At 39.8% G+C, this 21,471-nt stretch overlaps 3 protein-coding genes across 3 annotated transcripts; 1 reads left to right on the top strand and 2 right to left on the bottom strand.

Moving 5' to 3' along the window:
• Positions 1-1,967: 1,967 nt before the first annotated feature.
• On the bottom strand, positions 1,968-9,066 carry LOC145503242 (uncharacterized). Its single transcript, XM_081482733.1, has 8 exons — positions 8,953-9,066; positions 8,800-8,834; positions 8,130-8,253; positions 7,325-7,399; positions 5,818-5,868; positions 5,542-5,596; positions 4,900-5,034; positions 1,968-4,681 (listed from the first exon to the last, which is right to left on the bottom strand). The coding sequence occupies exons 2-8, from the start codon at positions 8,823-8,825 to the stop codon at positions 4,074-4,076; spliced, it is 1,074 nt and encodes a 357-aa protein (XP_081338859.1). The 5' UTR covers positions 8,826-8,834; positions 8,953-9,066; the 3' UTR covers positions 1,968-4,073.
• A 130-nt stretch (positions 9,067-9,196) lies between these two features.
• On the top strand, positions 9,197-16,234 carry LOC145460536 (threonine synthase-like 1). Its single transcript, XM_081445374.1, has 7 exons — positions 9,197-9,519; positions 10,071-10,217; positions 11,219-11,447; positions 12,250-12,531; positions 13,096-13,829; positions 14,348-14,587; positions 15,656-16,234. The coding sequence occupies exons 1-7, from the start codon at positions 9,325-9,327 to the stop codon at positions 16,070-16,072; spliced, it is 2,244 nt and encodes a 747-aa protein (XP_081301500.1). The 5' UTR covers positions 9,197-9,324; the 3' UTR covers positions 16,073-16,234.
• Positions 16,235-16,771: 537 nt separating this feature from the next.
• On the bottom strand, positions 16,772-21,380 carry LOC145460538 (ubiquitin-conjugating enzyme E2 N-like). The gene is made up of 5 exons (XM_081445377.1): positions 21,277-21,380; positions 21,041-21,142; positions 20,755-20,899; positions 18,594-18,734; positions 16,772-18,188 (listed from the first exon to the last, which is right to left on the bottom strand). Exons 1-5 carry the CDS (start codon positions 21,307-21,309, stop codon positions 18,151-18,153), a joined length of 459 nt encoding a protein of 152 aa, XP_081301503.1. The 5' UTR covers positions 21,310-21,380; the 3' UTR covers positions 16,772-18,150.
• Positions 21,381-21,471: the final 91 nt, after the last annotated feature.

Raw genomic sequence — 21,471 nt, 5'->3', positions numbered from 1 at the left:
ATTATGTAGTTCTTATTCACTCAACAATTCGGCAGCTCACACTGCAACAGGAACAACGACAACGACAACGACAACGACAACAACTACTCAAAGGCCGAGGTAACAGGTAAATTTTAAGCCAAGAAATCGCTGCATGAAGAAAATGCAGAACTTTTAAAATCGGGAAATCGAATAATGTCTTTAGATGTTTAGATAATTCTTTGTAGCCTGTGAACAGGCTCACGTTGGAGCACAAACGCGCTCGGCGTAGCTGAGAGCGAGAAATCCACGGGCGAAGCCGCGAGAGGAGAAAGTCACTTTCTTGGCGTCTCTTTCCCGCCGATCGCTATTCCTCTTCGTCACTCGCGTGTTTGATTCAAACGTGAGCCCGCTCGCAGGTTAAATTCTTTGTGACCTTTGTGACCTTTGGACGGATAGCTGTGTGACACACTTTGTTTGGCTTGATGAAGTCACGGCTGGGCATGTCTATTCCAGGCAAGTCTAAAGATCATACACGTGGAAAGCTAAATTCATTTACGTTTAAACCATTATTGAATTTCAATAGAAATCAGACCTTTCACTTAACACGCCAAGCGATTTTTATTTTCTTCATGCAGCAGTTTCTTTTCTTAAAATTTACCTGTTACCTCGGCCTTTGAGTAGTTGTTCCTGTTGCAGTGTGAGCTGCCGCATTGCTGAGTGAATAAGAACTCCATAATAGAGAGTTGAGGCGGGGGGTTGGGGGGGGGGGGGGAGAACGGGCTCCCCGGGCCCCTCCCCCAGATCCGCCAGTGCTGAATTTCAGGCTACATACCGCCGCCGTTACCTACTTGAGCAAGGGTAGCATTAACTGTCTCACTTATAGCGCGAGAAACAGCCTCCGAAATCGATCGGGCAAGAGACGCTGGGTCAGCCATTCATACTTTCATTATTTCTAAATAATGAATTTACATACTCAGTGAAGTTCATTATTTCTAAGTAACAAATTTACACTCGGCGAGATGAAACTTCATTATTTCTAAATAATTAATTTCTAAATAATAAATTTACAGTCGGCGAAATGAAACTTCATTATTTCTAAATAATGAATTTACACACTCAATGAAGTTCATTATTTATAAATAATAAATTAACACTTGGCGAGGAGAAATTCATTATTTCTAAATAATGAATTTACACACTCAGTGAAGTTCATTATTTATAAATAATAAATTTACACTCGGCGAGGTGAAATTTATTATTTCTAAATAATGAATTTACACTCCCGGTGAAGTAATTTATTTATAAATAATGGCATTTACAAACTTTATGATATGTAAATAACTATTTTAGAGATGACCTGATATATAAATAATTGAAGTTGTTTAGTTTATTATTTATATATAATAACTCTATGGTAAAAGATTATTTATAAATCAGAACGTACCTAAAATAATTATTTACATATCAACGGACAAGTTCTTGTGTCTTATTTATAAACAAATTTTGTGGCGTTTCCAATTATTTATAAATAAGGGGAAAATGGCATAAATTCGGTCTAAATAATAAATTTACAAACGGCGCCCCATAGGAAGACGGCAACAAAGAAATCTACTCCGGCCTGTTGTTCGGTAGAAAAAGGTGATACGAAAGCGTTTTAACTTGAGGGTTTGTGCTCATTCACTTTGGTTTTGCATTCCCACGTTTCTTGTTTAGTTACTGAAACACTCGCGCCATTTTCTAATCCAATCAGAAGTAAAGCCAACTGAATCGTAACTCGCTCGCCCACGTTTTCCCGCGCTTCACGCCAATCACGTGCTTAATGCGATAATTGATTGGCTTACTCGATCGCTCGTGCCTTTTGTGATTGGTTACGTTGGCTTGGATTTTAAGATTCAAATGAAAATCTCTCTGTGTAGAGCTTTTAACTAGAGCTAGCGGTTGCATCTTGACTATGTTAAGAATCATTGTCAGAGAAAACCGGGCAGTACCAAAACATCGAGGTCGGCTGTTTACCTTCATCTTTTCACAGTATAAAAGCTATCGGAAAAGATTAACAACCATGACATTTGCCGAGGTAGGCGCTCGTTTTTCTTCGAGATATCACCACATCATGATATTCGCCTCTCAAGCGGTCTAAAATGGCCGAACTTTCGGGCAACTTTAGGTGAGCCTAAAAGATACTTCGTACAAATTCCAGAAACTCTAATCTTCGTGCGACGATACTTGTCCGCTTATTAGTTGATTGAAAAATGCTAGAGGTCTTTCGCTTTAATTCTACGGTTTTCACGAGGTTCCAAATATCGCCGCCGAATCGTTAATGAGCGTAACCCAAATTTTAGCCATTTTCAGAAAGTCGTTTTTCAAAAGTGCGGCAGTTTATCTCCACAGAAACACATTTTTGTGGTAGTATTTTGCATTGTTATCAATATCCAGTTTAGTTAAAATTGGTATCTACAGGCAAATCGGTGTAATCCGTCTCGCAAAGTCCAAGGAAAAAAAAAAAAATCATCAGTCAGAAGTATTTCCCGCCAAATTTTTAGCCAAGAATATCACCTTATACCGACTTTCTGCAATTGTTAACCATGATTTACTGAAAGATCTCCAAAACATTGCTAGCTGGACTGCAAAATAGAATATTTAGGCTGTGACATTGTTATTAACCTATGTAAACTTTCCAAACTCGCCAAATCCTTACCATTATTTGGGCTAAAATTTTCCCGCGAAAATTCTATTTTTAACGTCACGCTGCATGGAAAAACAGATCCTCACTTCGCTGGTCTTTTTTGCTGTTTAGTAGAACAAACTGCAAGTTAATAGTGAGCGAAGCTTTTCCCTGAATTATAATTTTGGGACTTCTGCAAACCCCTTGTCTACATCGATTTCCCCTTTTTCGGAAGGCGTGACGCGTTACAGATTCAAAGGTCAGACGACAGGACTTCGAAATGTCGATCTTACCTAAAGCTCTCTCCTTGGTTTTGAAAACATTGGCTCTTTCGGATCAGAAAAATCTCCAAGCATTGCAGGAAGCGGGTCAGTTTTCCTACAATTATTGCTAAAATTTAAAGCTGTTTTTGCCGCCAAAATGTTTTCGTGATTTATCGCCAAGGGTTCTTAACTTTTACAGCAAGTAAAAGTTTAAAACTTTCGTTGACTTTAAATTGTGTACATGTATTAAAACATGCTAACGACTAACAACGACTTCAACGTTTTGCTTTCTGTTTTGCTTTCTACGTGCGTCAGAAATTTGAAACCGTTCCGCGTTCCGCGTGAATAGAAATCGTTCCCGAATCTGTCAGACACACAGTAGAGATATAATAAATATCTTACTAACCCCGTCTTCTCGGTCCGTACTGTAAATTATGGATCCTCGTTTTTGTCCCTTCCATTTGTGACCCAAGCGCGAAGCGTGCGGGCCATACTTCGAAGGGGAAAAAACGCGGTCTGAAACTTACATTATTATATGGCTGTGTCTCACAAGGACTGGGAACTACCGAATTCACGAATTTGATTGGCTGAAATCGATGTTGACCGCGGTCTAGATTTTCCCATCCAGACCGGCATCTAGACCGGTTTCATTTTGCGTTGAAAAAGTAGCAAACTCAAATACAAAAATGTTCACCATTTTCTTTTATTTTATTTTCAATCATTTATGAAAGTGCCAAAAAGCCTGATGACAAAAAAAAAAAAAAAAAGTAAAGAGGACGAGCAAATTTCGGCAGGTTTATGTTAAGCTCATCGCCGTTCGCAAGGAAAATGTCAGCAAACAAGTTACATTAAACGAATTAAAGTTTTCTTTTTTGCCATATAATAAACATCTTATTAACCGAGCTAAGTCGGTCTGTATGGGAGAATCTTGACCTCGGTCGTGTGTACAGATCTCACTGCGTTCGGTCTGTACTCACGACCTCGGTCAAGATTCTCCCATACAGACCTCCAGCTCGGTTAATAAGAGCTAAGTACGGACCTCGAACTCAGTTGGTGAGAGGCATAGAAAGAAAGGCCCAAATAATTAACTAATAAACGGCAAAGTAATTGTGAGAATATATTTTACTGAGTAAGGAAGATAATCGGAGATATTGGCCACATTTTCAAGTGCTTAGTGTTACATATAATCAGCATGTTTTAGCTTTGGAATGTTTCTTCTTTTTATGTGATTCTTTGGGTTCTGTTTTAACCCGCGCCAAGTCAAATTCATTCTCACTAATGATCTTCTTTTGTTTTAAAGAAGGTGACTCCCCTAGATCAGCACCATCTTTTTGGTGCTTCCTAGAATGACGTGACGAATTATCGCCTGGCATAACTGGCTCTTGTTTCACTATCATGTCCGAGCTTACAGATTTGACCTTCCTCTTTTTCTTGCTCGTTGTAAGCGCTAAATCCTCTTCCCTTTGCTCATTTACACTCATTTCCGCCTTCCTCTTTCTTGGAGAATCTGAACGTTCTTCTCCATTTCTTGCCGCGCTCTCAGAACTAGCATTTGTATTGGGTTCAGTTTTAACCAGCATCAAGTCAACTTCATGTTTTGCTTTGTCTTTCTTCTTCTTTTTCGGAGAGTCATGCTTTATTAATCCGCTCGCGTTACTGTTCCTGGACTCTTCCAAATTCTCCAACTGCTCTTCTATTGTGCGCTTTCGGGATTGATCTTTTGGATCCTCGATTTGTTCGGATAAATTGCTTGACATTTCTTCTGCCGTGTGTTTAATCTTTCGCCGGGGCTTTCCTGTTTAAAAAAGAAATGTTCTTCTTTTACATTTTCAACCTTCAGCTGATAACAAAGAATGTATTCAATACACTGTGCTCAAATTCCTTGGGACAGTTGTAGCTTGATCAAAAAACTGAATCCGCTGATGCTAATGAGGCAGAATTTGTAAATTTACAAACTAAGATTCCCCAATTGATAACATTGCACTTAACATGTTACAAACAGCAAAGACCTACTATAACCAAATGGCTTCCACTTTTTTATGAATTGACTGGGTGGCTGTCTTTGGACAGACAGTGAAGATTCAGGCAGTGTAGCTGGAGGGACAGACACTGACCGGATGACACTCATCTGCCCGCTAAATGAACCAGCTAAAAACAAACGCAATTATACTTTAATTAGAAACAGGTGTAAAGGCGAAAATGTAACAAAATCTTCTTTGATGGATTTGCTGGGAATACTTTCCATAGTACATGTACCAAAACTTCCAGAAATTTTGGTCGAAACTCAAATCAAATAGAAAGGTCCGTTTCGGTTTGGTCCAGTCGACAGGAATATTCAGGATCGCAGCTTCTAGAGGAAGTCCACTTTAATTGGTCTGATCGAAATTTGCCTTTCCACTTGACAAATTGGTTCATTGCCCGACTTCTGCTCAGTAGATTGTCACTTATGCGAGGGATTGGGGAAACGAATAGAAAATGGTAAGAGCCATTCCTCTCAGTTGGCCAGGTTGACTTGCTTAATCCCATAGGTCTCTGACAGGTTGGTCTGGCATAACAGAAAGCATCCTGGAATTCAACCATGCATGGAATTTTTCCTAAAATACTACGCGGCTGTACAGTAGATAACATGTATGCATTATAGATGCTTATACTCACCTGCACACAAAGACTTTTTTCCTACAGACGGAAGCAACACAGTGAAAGGAGACAGCTGGACAGTGATACAAAGAGAAATAGATAAGCAAACAAAAGTCAACGGTAGGTGGGAGGGGGATTTGGGGGAGGGGGGGAGGGCAGAGGAATCAGAACCTCCTGCTTCCCGTACCTCCACACTTGAAAAATGACAAAGTACACTGTACACTGCACCATGGCATTTTATCACAACGCAATCAACTGGCAACTACGCAATGTCATTATCAGCTATCTACTTACCTCAGCACTGCAGTCTGTCCTTGACTGGACTTCATAACGTTTGTCTGTGTTCTATGGATGAAACAAAATATAGTAATGCTCAGTTCCCTCCATGAGATGCACTTGCAGGGAATCATGGTAGTAACTGTTGTTCTCATCATCTTGGATTGGATATTTGTTTTGATTAATACATTTTGTACAACTACCATGATTTCCTGCAGGCATGTCACACAGAGAGAATAGGCCATAAAAACAATAAACAGTTAATGCCAATATCAAAATAGAAGAACACATGTATAGGGCAGCCAGAATCACTGTATTCATCTTTATAGGCAGCCAGCTTACTGTAATCCACTCACTATGACAGTATGTACACTAGAAAACAGTGATGTGAACACTCCTTCCCTTACAGGGGTTGAAGAAAGTGCCATCTAGTCATCCCACATAAGTAAATTTTCCTGCCAGGCAAGTAACATTTCATTCTCACTTGCCCAATGGGCAAAGGCCTAGGCAAGTAGTCTGTCAACTAGATACAAAAAAAGGTAAACTAAGACTTGCCCAGGGTGGGTAAAATTTGAGTGCTGCTTGTCCAAAGGGCAGCTGGAATCCACTGTAGGAAAAAAGATGGCGGCTGTACATTTTACCACAATGCCTTGCGAACCTAACACAGCCTAAAAGGCACAAGGAAAGCCAAATTTTTACAATATTTGTCTCTATATTAAGGACATTAAGTAGCCTAGGTTTGAAGATTTTATAACTTTTCTGCATGTTTTTATAAACGTTAAGAATTTCATGTGCTAAGAACTATGGGTAAATGTACCAGTCACCATCTTTTTTCTTACAGAGGATTCAAGTGGGTTTTTCTTTTTTCGAGACCTGCCTTAGTCACAAGTTGCCTACATTCAGAAACATCATTGAAGGGGAGGTGCAGGAAACACTAAGTGCTACTGTGAGTTTGTTGTTGCCTAGTGACTCCTGGCCCTCTCAAAGTGCTACCAATTATTTGGGCAAAGGTTTTTGCTTTAGACTCCAGAGAGGAAACTAAAGGCCACTGAGAATTTGTGATGTTATTTGGCACTAGGCACTGGGGTAAATTTTTAGCCCTGATGTCTGATGTGCATGCAACATTGGTGAGATTACTGTTAAGAGACTCAGTCTCCAGTGAACGGTATACATGCGGGTGATAATAAAGTTGCTGACAATCAAAACAATTAGCTCTCAAGGAAAATTGCTACTTACAATAAAGGTCTGCATTGGGTTGTCCTTACTACCTGAGCTCACCCTGGTTTCTGTAGCATTACACAACAAGGAATATTTCTACTCCACCCCCTCCCCCCTAGATGGGAAGCTAGTTCATCGCAGGGTTACTGGGTGGAGAGGGGCACCGTGAGAGTAAAAAAAATTTCTGGCCCAATCTGAGCACCCAGACCACCTGCTCCAGACTCTGGCAGCATGCTAACTATTCAGCCACCATATGTCCTGTACAGACCACACATCACTCTTTAAAAACACTAATTATGATAGGCACCTGTGCACCACTCGGGGGTAGATCCTGTGATCCATTCAAAACAATATTACGGCCAGATAGACTTGACAAGTCAAACTGTGAAGAAAAATGCAAATGCATGACTTCTCTTGAACCTCAGTGTTAACATAGATAGGAATTACATATAACTGTTAACTATAAGGCTTGATTTCCCAAAACAGCAACTGGTATTCAAGCCTACTGTACTATGAGAGTTTCACTTATGAGTTAGACACCAAACATTTGTCAAATAGTTTTGCCCTATACATGTAATTCATCACAATAAAAGATACTGTTATATCCAGCAATTGCAAAGCCTTGAAGGATTGGCATTCAAAAGTGCTTACACTAATTGCGCTGTTTTTCCTCAATTCATGTAGTTATATATGCTTATTGACTCTACAGCAGTTAACTTAACGTGGCAGTAACCAACCCGAAAGCCTTAGCTATTTTGGTCACCGGGCACATTTGACTTTCTATTTGTTGTTATTAATATTATGCAATACTCATAGATTGATTGTTAACAATGTGCAGATCCAGAAAATATCCATACTTCCCCCACAGAAGGGATTGGAATTTCCTGGGGGGTGGGGGGTTCTGGAAGGCCAAAAACTTAAAGAAATGTATGAAGCTTAACTGGAATTTCCAGAGGGGTGGGGAGGTGTTAGAAAAAAAAATCCCTTCCGTGGGGGAGGTATGGGTATTTTCTGGAACTACACAATATGAAAATGGTGGAAAACAGTAAAAAATCTGAAAATCTGAATCTTACTAATTACTCCTGAAAATTAAAAGGTTTCATTTAGCTTACATCATAAGGTACTTTGATCAGCCAAAGTGAAGACTTGTCATTATCTGATAAAACATCTTCAAGCACTGGACACTCTATTGAATCATCCATATTCACAGCTTCAAAACCAACAGGACATTGAGACCTAGAAGGTGATCACAACATTAGAATCTGTTGGTAAAACAAGTACAAAATAGATTTGGCATGGTGTGGGGGGAGGGAGTGAAGGGGGGGGGGGGGGAGAGACTGCCCGTCATCAAATCTAAAAGTCTATTTACTGGAGATAGTATTTGGTGGCAACATAATATAAGTATGCTCACCATCAGTTAAATCACTGTAATCCATACTTCTCTGTTTCTTTTAAGGTGTATCAATCTAAGTTCAAATAAAGCTCAAGCTATACCTTGATTGGTCTCCCTCATGGGTTTCTTTCAAATTATAGGCACTCTAGAACTTTTCTCATAGGATCAAAGTTCGCCACCCCTCCCCTGAGATTTCCAAGGCTGCAACATTTTGAAGCTTATCTTAAGTAAGCCTCCTACGCTGCTCGTCACGCAATCTTCCTCCACCACGAGGAAGATTGCGTGACGAGCTTAAAGCAAAAAGCGTCTGCGTTAGAGGCTAATCCTCACTTTCTAAAAACTTTTTTGTATAATTAGAAGCTCTAATTTTACTGCTTCGATGAACCTACCTCAATTTTTTCCTAGATGACGGCATTGTTGTTCCCTTCAAGAAGATGCAAATTTGTAAACATTAGTGAAAGCTTATGTCGTTCACCTTATGTCGTTCATGGAACTAACCAGTCCAGCTTGAGTTTCATACAATCACCTTAATTTTTACTCACCAATCTTTCAGCAAGCAAGAACAAGAACAAATTCTAAGAAATACTTCTTTACTTTATCGTACTTTCGGCGAAATTACTTCAAACATGGAAGAACTTTTGAAACCATGTGCTTAAAGTGCGACCGCGTTTGGCCAGCACACTAAGATCAAAGAGATTGGTACTTTAAGTACTACCTAAAGAAGTGTGACAGTAACCTGATGGTCACGGTTCCAGGCTGTTCTCGACTGAAAGTTCACAAATTATATCTACGTGGCGGCTGTTCTCTTCATTCGTAAACTAAGTCGTTAATTAGATTGCACAGATTTCTTTCTGATATACTTAAACTTGATACAGCATTCCTAGGAATAAACCACTGTATCGTTCTTGAGCAACATGTTCCTTCGATGGATGTATAAAGACCTTTGCTTTCCGTCTTGTCGCTTGGTGGTTTTTCGCGCGATTTCCTCAAACACGCTATTCCCCTGGGTGAGTCGAAGATCACACGCGTGTTTTGAAGAGAGAAGAGGCAAATATCCGAGGAGTTTTTCAAACTATCAAGACAGATTCTTCCACGAGTCAAAACGAAGGGTAATCGACTGTTCAATGTTGGTTTGTTTGATTTTTGGCTGGAAGTGGGGGGAGAGGGCAGGGGGGGGGGGGGGGAACGGGGGGGGGGATTAAGACCGATGAGGGTAGACGGTATGAGAACCTAAGATGTTCGAGGAGGTTTCAACAATGTAGAGGCTTTGCCTGTTTTTGTTTTGTTTTGTTTTGTTTTGTTTTGTTTTGTTTTTTGTTTTTGTTTGTCTTTTTTGATGTTGTTTGAAAAGGTTGGCATTCATTTTCGTGTGTAGAATCACAGCTTCATTTACATTTGCGATCTGTCTTCTCCTCTAGGGAGGGGTGGTTGGGGTTAGAGGACATGGGCGAGGTGGGGGGGGGGGGGTTAACTGACTGGGAACTAGCATACTTTTTTCCAGAAATCACATATTAGTCCTTGGCATGGGCTACTTTACAAATGTTGAAATTTGGCTGAGTAGACCCCTTGAGGACATAAAGGAAAGCAAACAAGCCAGTTTATTTATTTATTAATTTTTTTTCTATCAAGTTAATATATTTGTGTTTTTTTTTTATTACAGAAGGGTGATAATGTTATCCTCATAGGAAGCCCAGGGGCTGGTAAGACCAGTGTTGGAAGAATGCTGGGTGGTCAGCTGGGGAGGAAGGTTATCGATGTTGACGATGATGTGCTGGAGAATGTGTGGGGGATGACAGTTGCAGAAAAGGTAGTTGCAAAGTCAAATTTTTTACAATAATTTAATTATTAAACTAAAATACATGTGCAAACTGGATGCACTGTGTAGCAAGGTCTTGCCATGCTGGGGGAGGAGGGGTAGGGGACAGAGGAACCTTGGAGTTAAGGGGGCAGTGACCCTACAGAAGGCAGGGTGTAGTAATTCCAAGGTGGCAGGAACCAGGAGGTAGAGGGAAAAAATATAAATGAATACTTAAATAATTCCTAATAAAATGTTTATTAATACCTGCGGTGTCCATTTCACATCATTGTGCTCTTCTATGGAGCTGTGCAAATTATAAAGAAAACTAACCATGATATAAAAATACTTATTTAATAGAACTAACTAAATTTTGCAACATAATTTGTTAATATTTTGCACTGAGAAAAGTATCAAGTGGTTGGGACTGATTACCAGCCGCTGGTTGAGAAAGCTGGAGCAGGGGGGAACGTAGACCGGACTCGCGTGAGCAACAGAAATCGGGACTATGAAGCAACCTGGAGTTTTGTGACTCCCCTTATTCCCCCCGCCACCCCTGCCAGATTGACTGCTAGCCCATCGTAGGTTGAAGTTGAGTGGCATCAAGCTTTTTGCAGCCTGATCACATCAACATTTCTCCAGTACCAATTTAAACCTCTTGTGGAAAGAGGCACTGTGAGAGTTGATTCTCTTGTCAATTAAGGCAAAATAATGAATCTGGCTGGAGGGCTTAACTTGAATGCATAGTACCCCCTTATTTTGTGTCATCATCAACTAGGTTAAGATCTGTTTTGTGCTTTATGGGTGGACGAGGGAGGGTAGGGGACAGGCCAGCGTTTCTGAGCAATGACCCCTTCCCCCCCAAGCCCCTCCTCCCTTGCAAGAAATATCTTTGATGATATCTGACATGCAACTTATCCATTAAGCCTCAAGAATTTTTAATCAGCATCTCAGTCACAAGAAGCTACATAACTGTTTTGAGCTGTTTATTTTACATTTTTTGTCACATTTAGTTGCTTCAAGTTGGATCTGATTTCTTTGTGGAGGCAGAGGGGCGTGCTCTCTTGCAGTTTTCTTCTGACAATGCAGTTGTTTCTCTATCTGGTTCCAATCCAATGCACAAGGAAGCCATGGACCATGTCAAGTCACTCGGCATTGTTGTCTACTTAGATGTGGAGGATGATGAGATTTTGAATCGGCTTGCTGCGATGAAAGTCAACCGTATTGTTGGACAGAACGAAGGTACACTGTAGAGTCATCTTCCTTGGAGGCACTTCATAATTTTGTTCATTTAAGTGAAAAGCACATTTCAGAAGCAAACTGAAGAGCTCTTACCTAAACAAGGCTCTGTCACTACCTCTTAGGCAGTCACCTCTGTTAACCCTTTGACTCACAAGGGTGATCGATATCTAACTTCTCCTTACAACTTCGATACATTGTCAGGTAGACAGGTGATGACAATAAAGCAAACTATCTACTAGAGGGTATTCTCTCAGTTGATAGAACACTTAATTCTCAGAACCAACACACAAGAAAGTGTAAAGGGAATTAATGGTCAGATCTTGGGAGTGAAAGGGTTAAGTAGAAAACTACCAGCATTTATGGGCACCTTTATGACGTGATGTGACTGCATTGTAACAGCGTCTTGTAAGGCTAACATCCCTAAAAAGAGACTCGGCTTCCTGGGGTTTAGGCAGCTCCCAAAGGTAGACCAGAACACACCAAATAGACAGACATATGAAAGACCTCTTAACTGCGTAAGACATATACCTATTAAAAAAGAAGGCGCGACACTTCTCAAGCCAAAAGCATGGCCCTCTCTTAAGTAATAACATCTCTGTAAGATGGAATCCTCTATACTGAACGAGCATCAAATAAGGCAGTCTCTTCTCTCAGGCGATTAGCTCTGTAAGACAACTACTTGCACTTCTATTAGGAATTAAAGGCACGACATTTCTCTAACTATAGTTGGATACCCATGTATGGTATACAGTTTTCTCTGATTGTGGTACAACTCATTACGTTTTCAAAACTCTTTTGGCAGGAATAAGTATGAGTGAAATTCTTCAATATCGCAAGCAGTTTTATGAATCTAGCTATGACGTTCGCGTTGTCTGTGCTAGAGGAGATTCTATTGAAGAAATTGCCAACAAAACGGTAAAAAGGCTGCAAGAGTTAACACATCTCAAGGGATTCACCAGCACAAGGCGAGAAAACTCGGAAACAAACGGCGCGAACCCAGGGTTTTTGGATGTCGTGTTAGAGGGACTTGCTCCAGATGGGGGACTGTATGTACCAAGAAAGAAAATACCACACCTAACTCAAGGTGAGAAGTATACAAGTTAGTTTAATGCTAGCATTTAGGTACCCGACGAAATAGTTCGTTGAAGTGTCCGTTTTCTGGCTAGTAGACACAGAACAATCTGTCATAATAAAATTGTCACGATTCCTGGTAGACAGTCGAAAGGCGCCAACATGCGGACCCCCACCTAGCTGGTGTGGGAGAGTGGAGGGGTTAGGGGGACGGGGGGGGGGGTCAGATACTCCCGGTTTCCGTACCCCGCTCTCCCGCTTCCCGTACCTTAATCTCCCGACTCCTGCCCTCTTCCGTCCTGCTCCCGTCCCCTGAATATTAAAAGACTCAAAATACAAGCACGAATTTTCTTGTTTTTGAAAGTATTCTAATACACAATAAATAACAAAAATGAGCGTTTTACATTTCTCTCTCTCTTCCCACCTGCTTATATTAGAACTCCCACTTCCCGCTCTTTCCTGTCGGGGCTCTATTCTCCCGGGTTCTCGCCCCGCTGCCCTCTGCCACACGCTAGCTGGTAAACAAATAACGTTTGTCATTGACATCTCGCATTACTATATTATCTTTGTTTTCCAGGTCAGTGGGAAAGGCTTGTAGACTGTAGCTACCAAGAAAGGGCTTTGAGAATCCTAGAAACCTGGATACCATCAACCGATCTCCATCCCATGATTCTACGCGGGATGATCTCCAAAGCATACTCTGCTAACTTTCAGCACGAGTCAGTTGCTCCTGTAGTCAAACTGAACGACCAGTTCTATATACACGAGCTGTTTCATGGCCCTACGGCTTCCTTTAAAGACTTAGCCTTGCAACTAACACCACAATTTTTCAACGAAGCTCTTTCACACAATTCTGTCACTGAAGGACATCTTAAGCGTCTGATTCTGGTTGCGACGTCAGGAGATACAGGCAGCGCGGTGCTAGAAGGTTTTAAGGACGTGTCCAGGACAGAAGTTCTCATTCTGTACCCAGACGAGGGTGTCAGTCAGATACAGAAGGCTCAGATGGTTTCAGCGGATAGCCCTAATACACGCGTTATCGGTGTCAAAGGTGACTTTGACTTTTGTCAAACTACAATCAAGACCATATTTAATGACAAGTCGTTCAGCAAGACGCTTGCAGACTCTTATGACGTACAACTGAGCGCTGCCAACTCTTTAAACTGGGGTCGCTTGTTGCCTCAAGTTGTGTACCATGCCTCGGCGTACTTGGACCTGGTCAAATCCGGGGTTATCTCTATGGGTGATATGGCAGATTTATGTGTGCCAACTGGCAATTTTGGCAATATTCTGGCTGCCTACTATGTCAAGGTTGGTTGAAGTATTAAAAAAACGCACTGTTTTATACCGTGTTGTTTGCCTAGTTCCTAGGCCTCGATATTTCACCTCGCTCAATCGTTTTCAAGTGATGTAGTCTCGGATACGTCATCGAAATCAATCCTGATTGACCGTGAAGGCCTGGGAGAATGTCGTAAAGGAAGTAGGCAGCCGTGTTCGCACGAAATTTCTTTTTGAAGCTTAGCATATAGCTTCAAGGAGTGTAGGAATTTCGGCTAGAAATCAAGCATTCGTTTCGAAAATTGTGGTGTAACTCCAGACCTACTCTCGGGTCATGCCCCAGTTGCAACGGATCGCTATAAATTATATTTCAGTATTTACCATTTGCTCGTTTGTTCTCTGTACAGAAATCTCAGTTCTGTCACTATGGTGTCCCTGAGTATAGGTGGCTGCCTGACAAATTGTTAATACCAAGATAAAATAAGTTGTATGGCAATCTATAAGGAGATTTGATACTTCGATGTAAAAAAAAAGTTCTTTTCTGTTTTCAGGAAATGGGGATACCTTTCAATAACCTGATCTGCGCTTCAAACGAAAACAACATCTTGACAGACTTTTTCCACACTGGTTCATACGACATGGGAAAGCGACATCTTCACCAAACTGTCTCTTCTTCCATTGACATTCTGAAATCGTCCAACCTGGAAAGGTTACTTTATCACGTAACCGGGAGCAATGGACAAGTTGTAGCCGGTTTAATGAGATCGTTAGAAGAAAACAAGCATTTTAAGGTACGTAATTGGTAACTAACATATACTAAAACTGAGGCTGTTTTTCACTGGCGCACACAAGAGCATAATTTAGTGACGGTCGTCAGCATCCACTCTCGTCCCCACAGGCCGCGGTCGGACCTGATTCGTTGAGGATGTGCAGAGTATTGGTTTCGTATTCTCAGCCATTCAGATTTGTCAGATTTGACGGGAAGTCAGTTAATCGTGAACTTCCAGTGCTAAACCCGCCCAGAGGTCGCGATTCTTGGTGCTGACCAAAAGGATCTTGGCCTCTGGGGACGAGAATGCCCGATACCAGGTCATTGCCGTCAAAAAGACGTGTCGCACAGGAACAAGCCGAGACAAAAAAATCTTTTGTAAAAGAAATCACACAAATCAGGCATTCAGGATAAAACGTATTGACCAATAAATATACACCCGAACAGAGCTATGTATCGAGTTAATGAATAAAAAATAAATACATAAATTACATTAAAGGCTGCTTTGGGAAGGTCGTACAAACTTTTGAGATTTATTCACAACAGTGAAACTGAAAACGGATGCCGATTTCGTTTCTTTTTCTGACTTGTGAATTTAAAAAAAAGACGCCAGTTGTAATACTCCGATTGTACGTAATCAAAAATCAAACTTAACAGCGCGTTGTGTTAAGAACATGTTGTAGTTCCACTGAACACACGGTTGCTTAGGTATTTTGAGTTCTTTTGGCTACATACGAAATTACCTTTAAATGGTAGGAAACCTGAAAATAACAGAGATAATTATAAACCATAAAGGAACAAGGATGGCTAAGGATGGAGAAGATTAACACGGATTACAAACGACGAATTTGAAAAATTGAGGCTAAACTTTTCAATATGCGCAAACCGTGACTGAGCCCCTTTAAAGTCGCAAGTTTTTTCTTTGTACGGATTGAAACCGCGTCTCTCCCAATCGCGAAACTAAGAACCCTCAAGACACAGAAAATCTCCAATCCTCGAAATTAAAAATTCGCAATTTTTTTTTGTTTGTTTGTTTGTTTTGTTTTGCTACGACGTCAAAATTGCTCAGCTATTTGTAATTTCCTTACAGATTTCTGATGACCTCAGGGGTGAGTTGTCGTCAGTATTCAAGGCTGACTGGACAACAGAAGACAAGTGTTTGGACACCATTAGATCTACATTTGAACAAACTGGCTATGTCCTGGACACTCACACGGCAGTGGCTAAAGACGTGGCTGACCGCTTTGTTGATTCTAACCAACCGCTTATAATTTCCGCCACGGCACACTACAGTAAATTTGCTCATGACGTACTTAAGGGGTTACGGCAGTTGCCAACATCACATGACCCTGTGGAGTTGTTTGCAAGCTTAAGAAAAGTCGCTACCAAGCCTGCGCCGCACAGAAGACTCGAAAATGCAATCAGCCGACCACAGGTTCACAAGACAGTGTGCGAGGCTAATGTCAGTACAGTTATGGACGAGATCGATCGCTTCTTAAGTCGGTGATATCGCCGAGGATTTCATTTAAATTTAATAAAATGTATTCTGCCAACTGAAGCATTCCAATATGAACTGAACAGAAGTTTACAAACCTCCTAACAAGTTCAATAGTGACAACCCTATAACGTAAGATTTATTGTGTAACAAATAAAGAAATACTTTAGAATGGAGGGTTTACTGTTGGAAGACTTTCGTGTCTAAGGCTGTGTTCACATTTGGTGCCAGAATATGATTCTTGCTGGGACTGATGTGAACAAACTGATTGTCCAAGTACTCACACCAGAATTGGGGCGAAGTGTCCGTGCCCAAGTACAAGGTCTCGACCTTGTGCTTGGGCACTAAATAGACCAAAATGGCTGCTATTTAAAATTCTTTTGTATGCATTTAAATTAGCCCAACTAACCTCTTTTGAGAGTAAAAATTCTTTTGAATTACCAACTCAAAAATGAGATTAGCTGGGCTAATTTTAATACTTACAAAAGAATTTTTAATGGGCAGCCATTTACGAATGGGGTCTATGGTACTTGGTTCCAGTGTCTGAACACAACACTATTTTCTGCCAGTCCCCAGAAACCAGTTCTTGGAACAAGTGTGAACACAACCTGAGACTTTGTAGCTCTTTGTGGCTTGTGTCATTTATAACTTAGTTTTTATGGTATTTTATAGATAAAGAAAAAAAGGTATTGGCATTATGAGTCGTTTCACTTGATTCTGGGAGACTTTCAAGCCCCTCCATCTTTTTTAATAAACCTCACATTTACACATACATGTATTAGTCTTCTAAAGTTCTCCTTGGTTCTTACTGATCTTCAATATTATATAGAAATCACTAGCAATCCACTGGATTTTTTTTTTCTTTGAAAGCCTTGGAAATATTGCCAGGATTCATGGACTATAATATTAGCATTAACAAACAATGAATAAGCTACAAACTTCAGGATCAACTGGCAAGGAGACAATGCCAATCATAGGCTTTTTGCAACACTAGTTGGTCACGTGAGCTTACCAGTAATTTTCATGAACACAAAACAAAACCACTTTGGAGAACGACAGCAATAGAAACAGAGTAAAGAAACAAGCTAGCTAACAGACTTTTTTCTGGCTTATACATGTTTCTCCAAAGAGATGCTATTTTTATAGTTGTAAGAATTAGAAGGATTTTTGTGAGAGGGACAAGCCTTGCCATCTAATTGCACTCTAACACTTTTCTTTACAAATCTTTGTGAAATTTAAAAACTGCCATAAAATCTATCCTTTGTGATCTACTGGTCCTCGTACCCCTGTTTCTTATGTAAGCAGTTACATAGCACCAGTGTATTTTAGGTCTAAGGGATTAATTAAAGCAAATGCTCTTAGATTGCATGTCCTCGTCATTTCTATATAAAACATCCTAATTTCTCAGATGTCCAAGTCTTGAAAACTGACATTCAGCCTAATGTTAAAAAAAAAAAATACTTTTTCCATTTCAAGAAATCACATGTAGCTCTTGTAACATGTTAAATCTTTTACAAGTAGTCACGTGACCAACAGTTCCAAAAGGCCTCTTATTATATAACTAGTGAAAAGATGGGTGTGACAATCAAAAGTGGTGTAGACCATATTATTGGATAGCAAAACTGCCCCAAGGCTCAGAAATGCTGGCTACATTTACTATTACTAGAAGCTGGGGAACAAATTGTGTTTTTCTGGCAAAATTTTTGCCCAACCACTTAAAGAACTTCTGAGTGTTACTTCACAATCAAACAGTACCACAATCATTGTGTCCCAGAGGCTCAATGCTGCTTTGACATGTACTGGTAGCAACATCTCTAGCAGAATTGTCCTCTCAAAGTTTGTTTCCCCATCTACGATTGACGTCATGGTCACTTGATCAAAACAATTTGGTGTACATAACCATCACTAGTCACTCAGCGATATCAAACATTCAAGAACTTACAATACAGTACACTCACATGATTGGTATATCTGGGAGCAAGTAATATATTACAAAAGAAGCACTGCTGCTGCTGATACAGAAGTCTTTACATAAACCAGATGCACATTTCCACAAATCACATGCACACAAATATCCAACTTATGGATCACTATTTCGCTTTCGCATACAATCTTGTCCACTCTTTGGCTGCAAATAAGAAAAGAACAGGTAACTTGTGTATTGTAATGTCATGCAATGCAAAATCTTGGAAATCAAAATATGCTTGACTACAGAACAAAGAACCCTGATGAACTACAATTTTGTAACACATCAAGTTCTTAAGGGATCTCATAGCTGATGAAACTTAAATCTCAAAAGAATTAGGTAATTTTTAATTTAGAATATGACAATGCTACATGAAAACCAGTAATACCACTAAACCCACTGCATCTTCCACATACTCTAGGTTTAGCCATCTAGATAGAGCAAAGTTTTTACTTAAAAAGAAGGTCAGTTGAAAAAGGTTTGCCTGCCTGTGAAAACCAGTTGCCCTTCTGCTGAAAATTTTAATGAGACCCGTATTGTTCAGTTGTGTACGTGTAATTGACATACCATTTTTTATTGCTTTCTCTTCATCTATTTTCCACAGCTCAGCTACATCATTAGCCAAAGGATCGTCTGGGTTAGGTGCACTTAACAGTGCTTGAATTGATAACAGTACTGTGCGGATCTGAAGAGCTGGACTCCATTTATCTGTTGTTAGATTATAAAACATATAACAGAGTATGTTGGACAAGGTCAAAGTTGACTTCTCATGGTGTCAAAGGTTTGAGAAGTGAGATTAATTGAAAATTTTAATGTAATCCTAGTTGAAGTTCCATTTTACCATTTAAAAAATAATAAAAGAGATTTAAGTTTCAAGTGCCAATGTTAATCCATGTACAATACATTCTAGACCCATGTGGCATGTGTACAAAGCAAACAACTGACAGTTGTTATCATATGACTGAGAAAATTACTTCATTGTGATTGGCTGAGAGCAGGCCAATTTATTGTTACTTTTTAACTTGCACTGTAGTGTCAATTAATCATAAAAAAAATTGTAACTTCCTTAGTCATCACTCATATAATTTATAAATGAGAAAAAGCATGTAAGCTCACACAGTTAAGGATTTACACCATTCGCAATATTTGAAAATTATTTCAAGTTGCACTTGCTTAAAGGCTCATGCAACATTGAGAGAATTTTCAAATATCACTCAGTGTAAATCTTTGATTGCACTTGCATTCATAAGGTTACCTATTATATCATTTATTTATTGCACAAGATCATCATTATTACAACACTTCATACAACAATGTAATTAATACAATCCTGGGCAGGAAGTATCAGAAGCCTTTTAGGCTTATCTGGAAGATCCCCTTTACTACCTTGCAAGACAAGTCTGGCAGTCTATTATTTACAGATCCTGTACATTGAATCACAGATCATTGGTATTGAATATACAGCTACAAACTATGCGTGAGAATATAGTTTTTTAATTTTCACCTAAAAGTTGATTCACGCTGGACATTTTTTAGATCACTTGGTAAGTTGTTGTATATTCATTGTATTATATGTGAACAATTTAATGTTGCTGCCATCCATCTGTCTTGGGAGACAATGGAACTCTGCTCTCTCCCTTTTGGACTTTTTTCCTATATAGAAATTGTATTCTCTTGTGGAGTTTGTAAATGTTAGAAACTTGTCTGCTTTTCCAGTGAATAAGCTCTGAAAAATTCTACCTAGTCCTAGTATCAACAGCAATGTATGACTTCATGCAGAAAAACAAGTGACATTTGCATTATCTTCCACTGGTTAGGTGACATCGGTACATGAAAGGATGTAACATGGCGACACAGCTACCCCCCCTCCCCCCTTCCTAGGAGGGCCTCACATTTCAAATATCAAATAGTTTTGGTAGGAAAACCCCAAACTTGGAGAGAAGAAGCTTTGCAAGGTTAGGTTAATTTTGAGAAGAAAAAAAAACCTAATTTGTCAAAGTTTCTATTTAGATATTCAAGTCTGTAATATTTCTTGTGGAGATTAAAAAGCTAAAATAAAGGTTTGCTAACAGAAGCAACATATAACAACAGCGACATATGACTTCATGCAGAAAAACGACAGTGACATTTGCATTTGCTTCCACTGGCTAGGTGACATTGGTACCTGAAAGGATGTAACATGGTGACACGGCTACCCACCCACCCCCCCTCCCCCCTTCCTAGGAGGGACTCATGTTTCAAATATCAAATCTAGAGGAAATTTTGGTAGGAAAACCCAAACTTGGAGAGAAGAAGCTTCGCCAGGCTAGGTTAATTTTGAAAAAAAAAACCTAATTTGTCAAAATTTCTATTTAGATATTCCAGTCTGTAATATCTCTTGTGGAGATCAAAAAGCTAAAATAAAGGTTTGCTAACACAAGCAAACCATGGCAATCCCTAACATGGCAAAATTATGAATAGGGGTAATTAAAGACAATAAAATCACAAGTAAATGGAATCTAAGTTTTTACCTGTAAATCAACAAGAAAAGATCTATGTTAATTTGTAGCATTGTTAACAAAAGTAGCTACATTTGTTAAAATACTCATTTGCACCCCCAAAAGACATATTTATCAAAAAAAGACGTTTATAACTACGATAACAAACGTTACTGAATTTGAAAAGTTATGTTAACATGCGCCTTTCGCAAATAAAGCACGTGAATGGATTATTAAATTTTAATTCGTACCTTTTAGAATATCCAGGCAGATTCGACCAAGCTTGTCTACGTTTGGGTGATAAATTTTTGTCATAAATCGGACTTTCGGCGCCGCCATGGGATACTCTTCTGGGAGAAATAGCTCTAACTGGAATTCCCCTCCATCATATGCGGTCTGAAAACCATGACAATAAAGCAGATTTTTAAATGTACCCTTTCCTGCAAAACTCAACTAAGCTAGCGTGGTTTACGATAAACGTAGCTATTAAACTACCGTAATCAACTTGAGTAAAAAGATAACTATCAAGGCGCTTACATCTTTAGGTCCATCTATAATGACTTTAAAGTATCTTGCATTTTCCTCGTGTGGTTCAGCTTTTATCCCCGGGACCGGTTCTGCCACTAAACGCTGAGTTTCCTGAAAGCGAAATTCACAGTTCAACTCAAGTGCCGGGAGGTTGCCAGACTTTATCAGAAGATCTCGACAGAAAACTTACCAACTCGCTCAAAACCTCTGTGCTAGGAAATGACAAAAATACTGCAAGAACCTACCTTGATTATTCTCCGAGGCAGACCTGCACTCATCTCAGTATAAAAATGTTTAAAAATCAAGGAAGAACAGCAAAAGCTCACAAATCTGAAGTAAATGTTCAAGAACTTCGATCAAGATGAATGATGGGTAACTTGAGCCTGCAGTGTCCTTTGCATCTTGCAATGTCATGCTGTGTTTGTTCGTTCCCAGTTTAC

Source organism: Orbicella franksi, chromosome 11, assembly GCF_964199315.1.
Source record: "Orbicella franksi chromosome 11, jaOrbFran1.1, whole genome shotgun sequence".
Lineage (NCBI taxonomy): Eukaryota > Metazoa > Cnidaria > Anthozoa > Scleractinia > Merulinidae > Orbicella > Orbicella franksi.
Note: the sequence above shows the minus strand (reverse complement) of the source record. Positions and strands in the feature narration are given on the sequence as shown.

Excerpts from the sequence above, each read along its gene's own strand:
- LOC145503242 (XM_081482733.1), bottom strand. The coding sequence starts at position 8,825 with ATGCCGTCATCTAGGAAAAAATTGAG. Across the intron at positions 5,597-5,817 it reads GGACAGACTGCAGTGCTGAG|CTGTCTCCTTTCACTGTGTT; the intron begins GTAAGTAGATAG and ends ATCACTGTCCAG. Across the intron at positions 5,035-5,541 it reads AAAAAAGTCTTTGTGTGCAG|CTGGTTCATTTAGCGGGCAG; the intron begins GTGAGTATAAGC and ends GTTTGTTTTTAG.
- LOC145460536 (XM_081445374.1), top strand. The coding sequence starts at position 9,325 with ATGTTCCTTCGATGGATGTATAAAGACCTTTGCTTTCCGTCTTGTCGC. Across the intron at positions 9,520-10,070 it reads TCCACGAGTCAAAACGAAGG|AAGGGTGATAATGTTATCCT; the intron begins GTAATCGACTGT and ends TTTTTATTACAG. Across the intron at positions 14,588-15,655 it reads AAGAAAACAAGCATTTTAAG|ATTTCTGATGACCTCAGGGG; the intron begins GTACGTAATTGG and ends ATTTCCTTACAG.
- LOC145460538 (XM_081445377.1), bottom strand. The coding sequence starts at position 21,309 with ATGAGTGCAGGTCTGCCTCGGAGAATAATCAAG. Across the intron at positions 21,143-21,276 it reads TGCCTCGGAGAATAATCAAG|GAAACTCAGCGTTTAGTGGC; the intron begins GTAGGTTCTTGC and ends TTTCGCTTTCAG. Across the intron at positions 18,189-18,593 it reads AGAGAAAGCAATAAAAAATG|CCAAAGAGTGGACAAGATTG; the intron begins GTATGTCAATTA and ends TCTTATTTGCAG.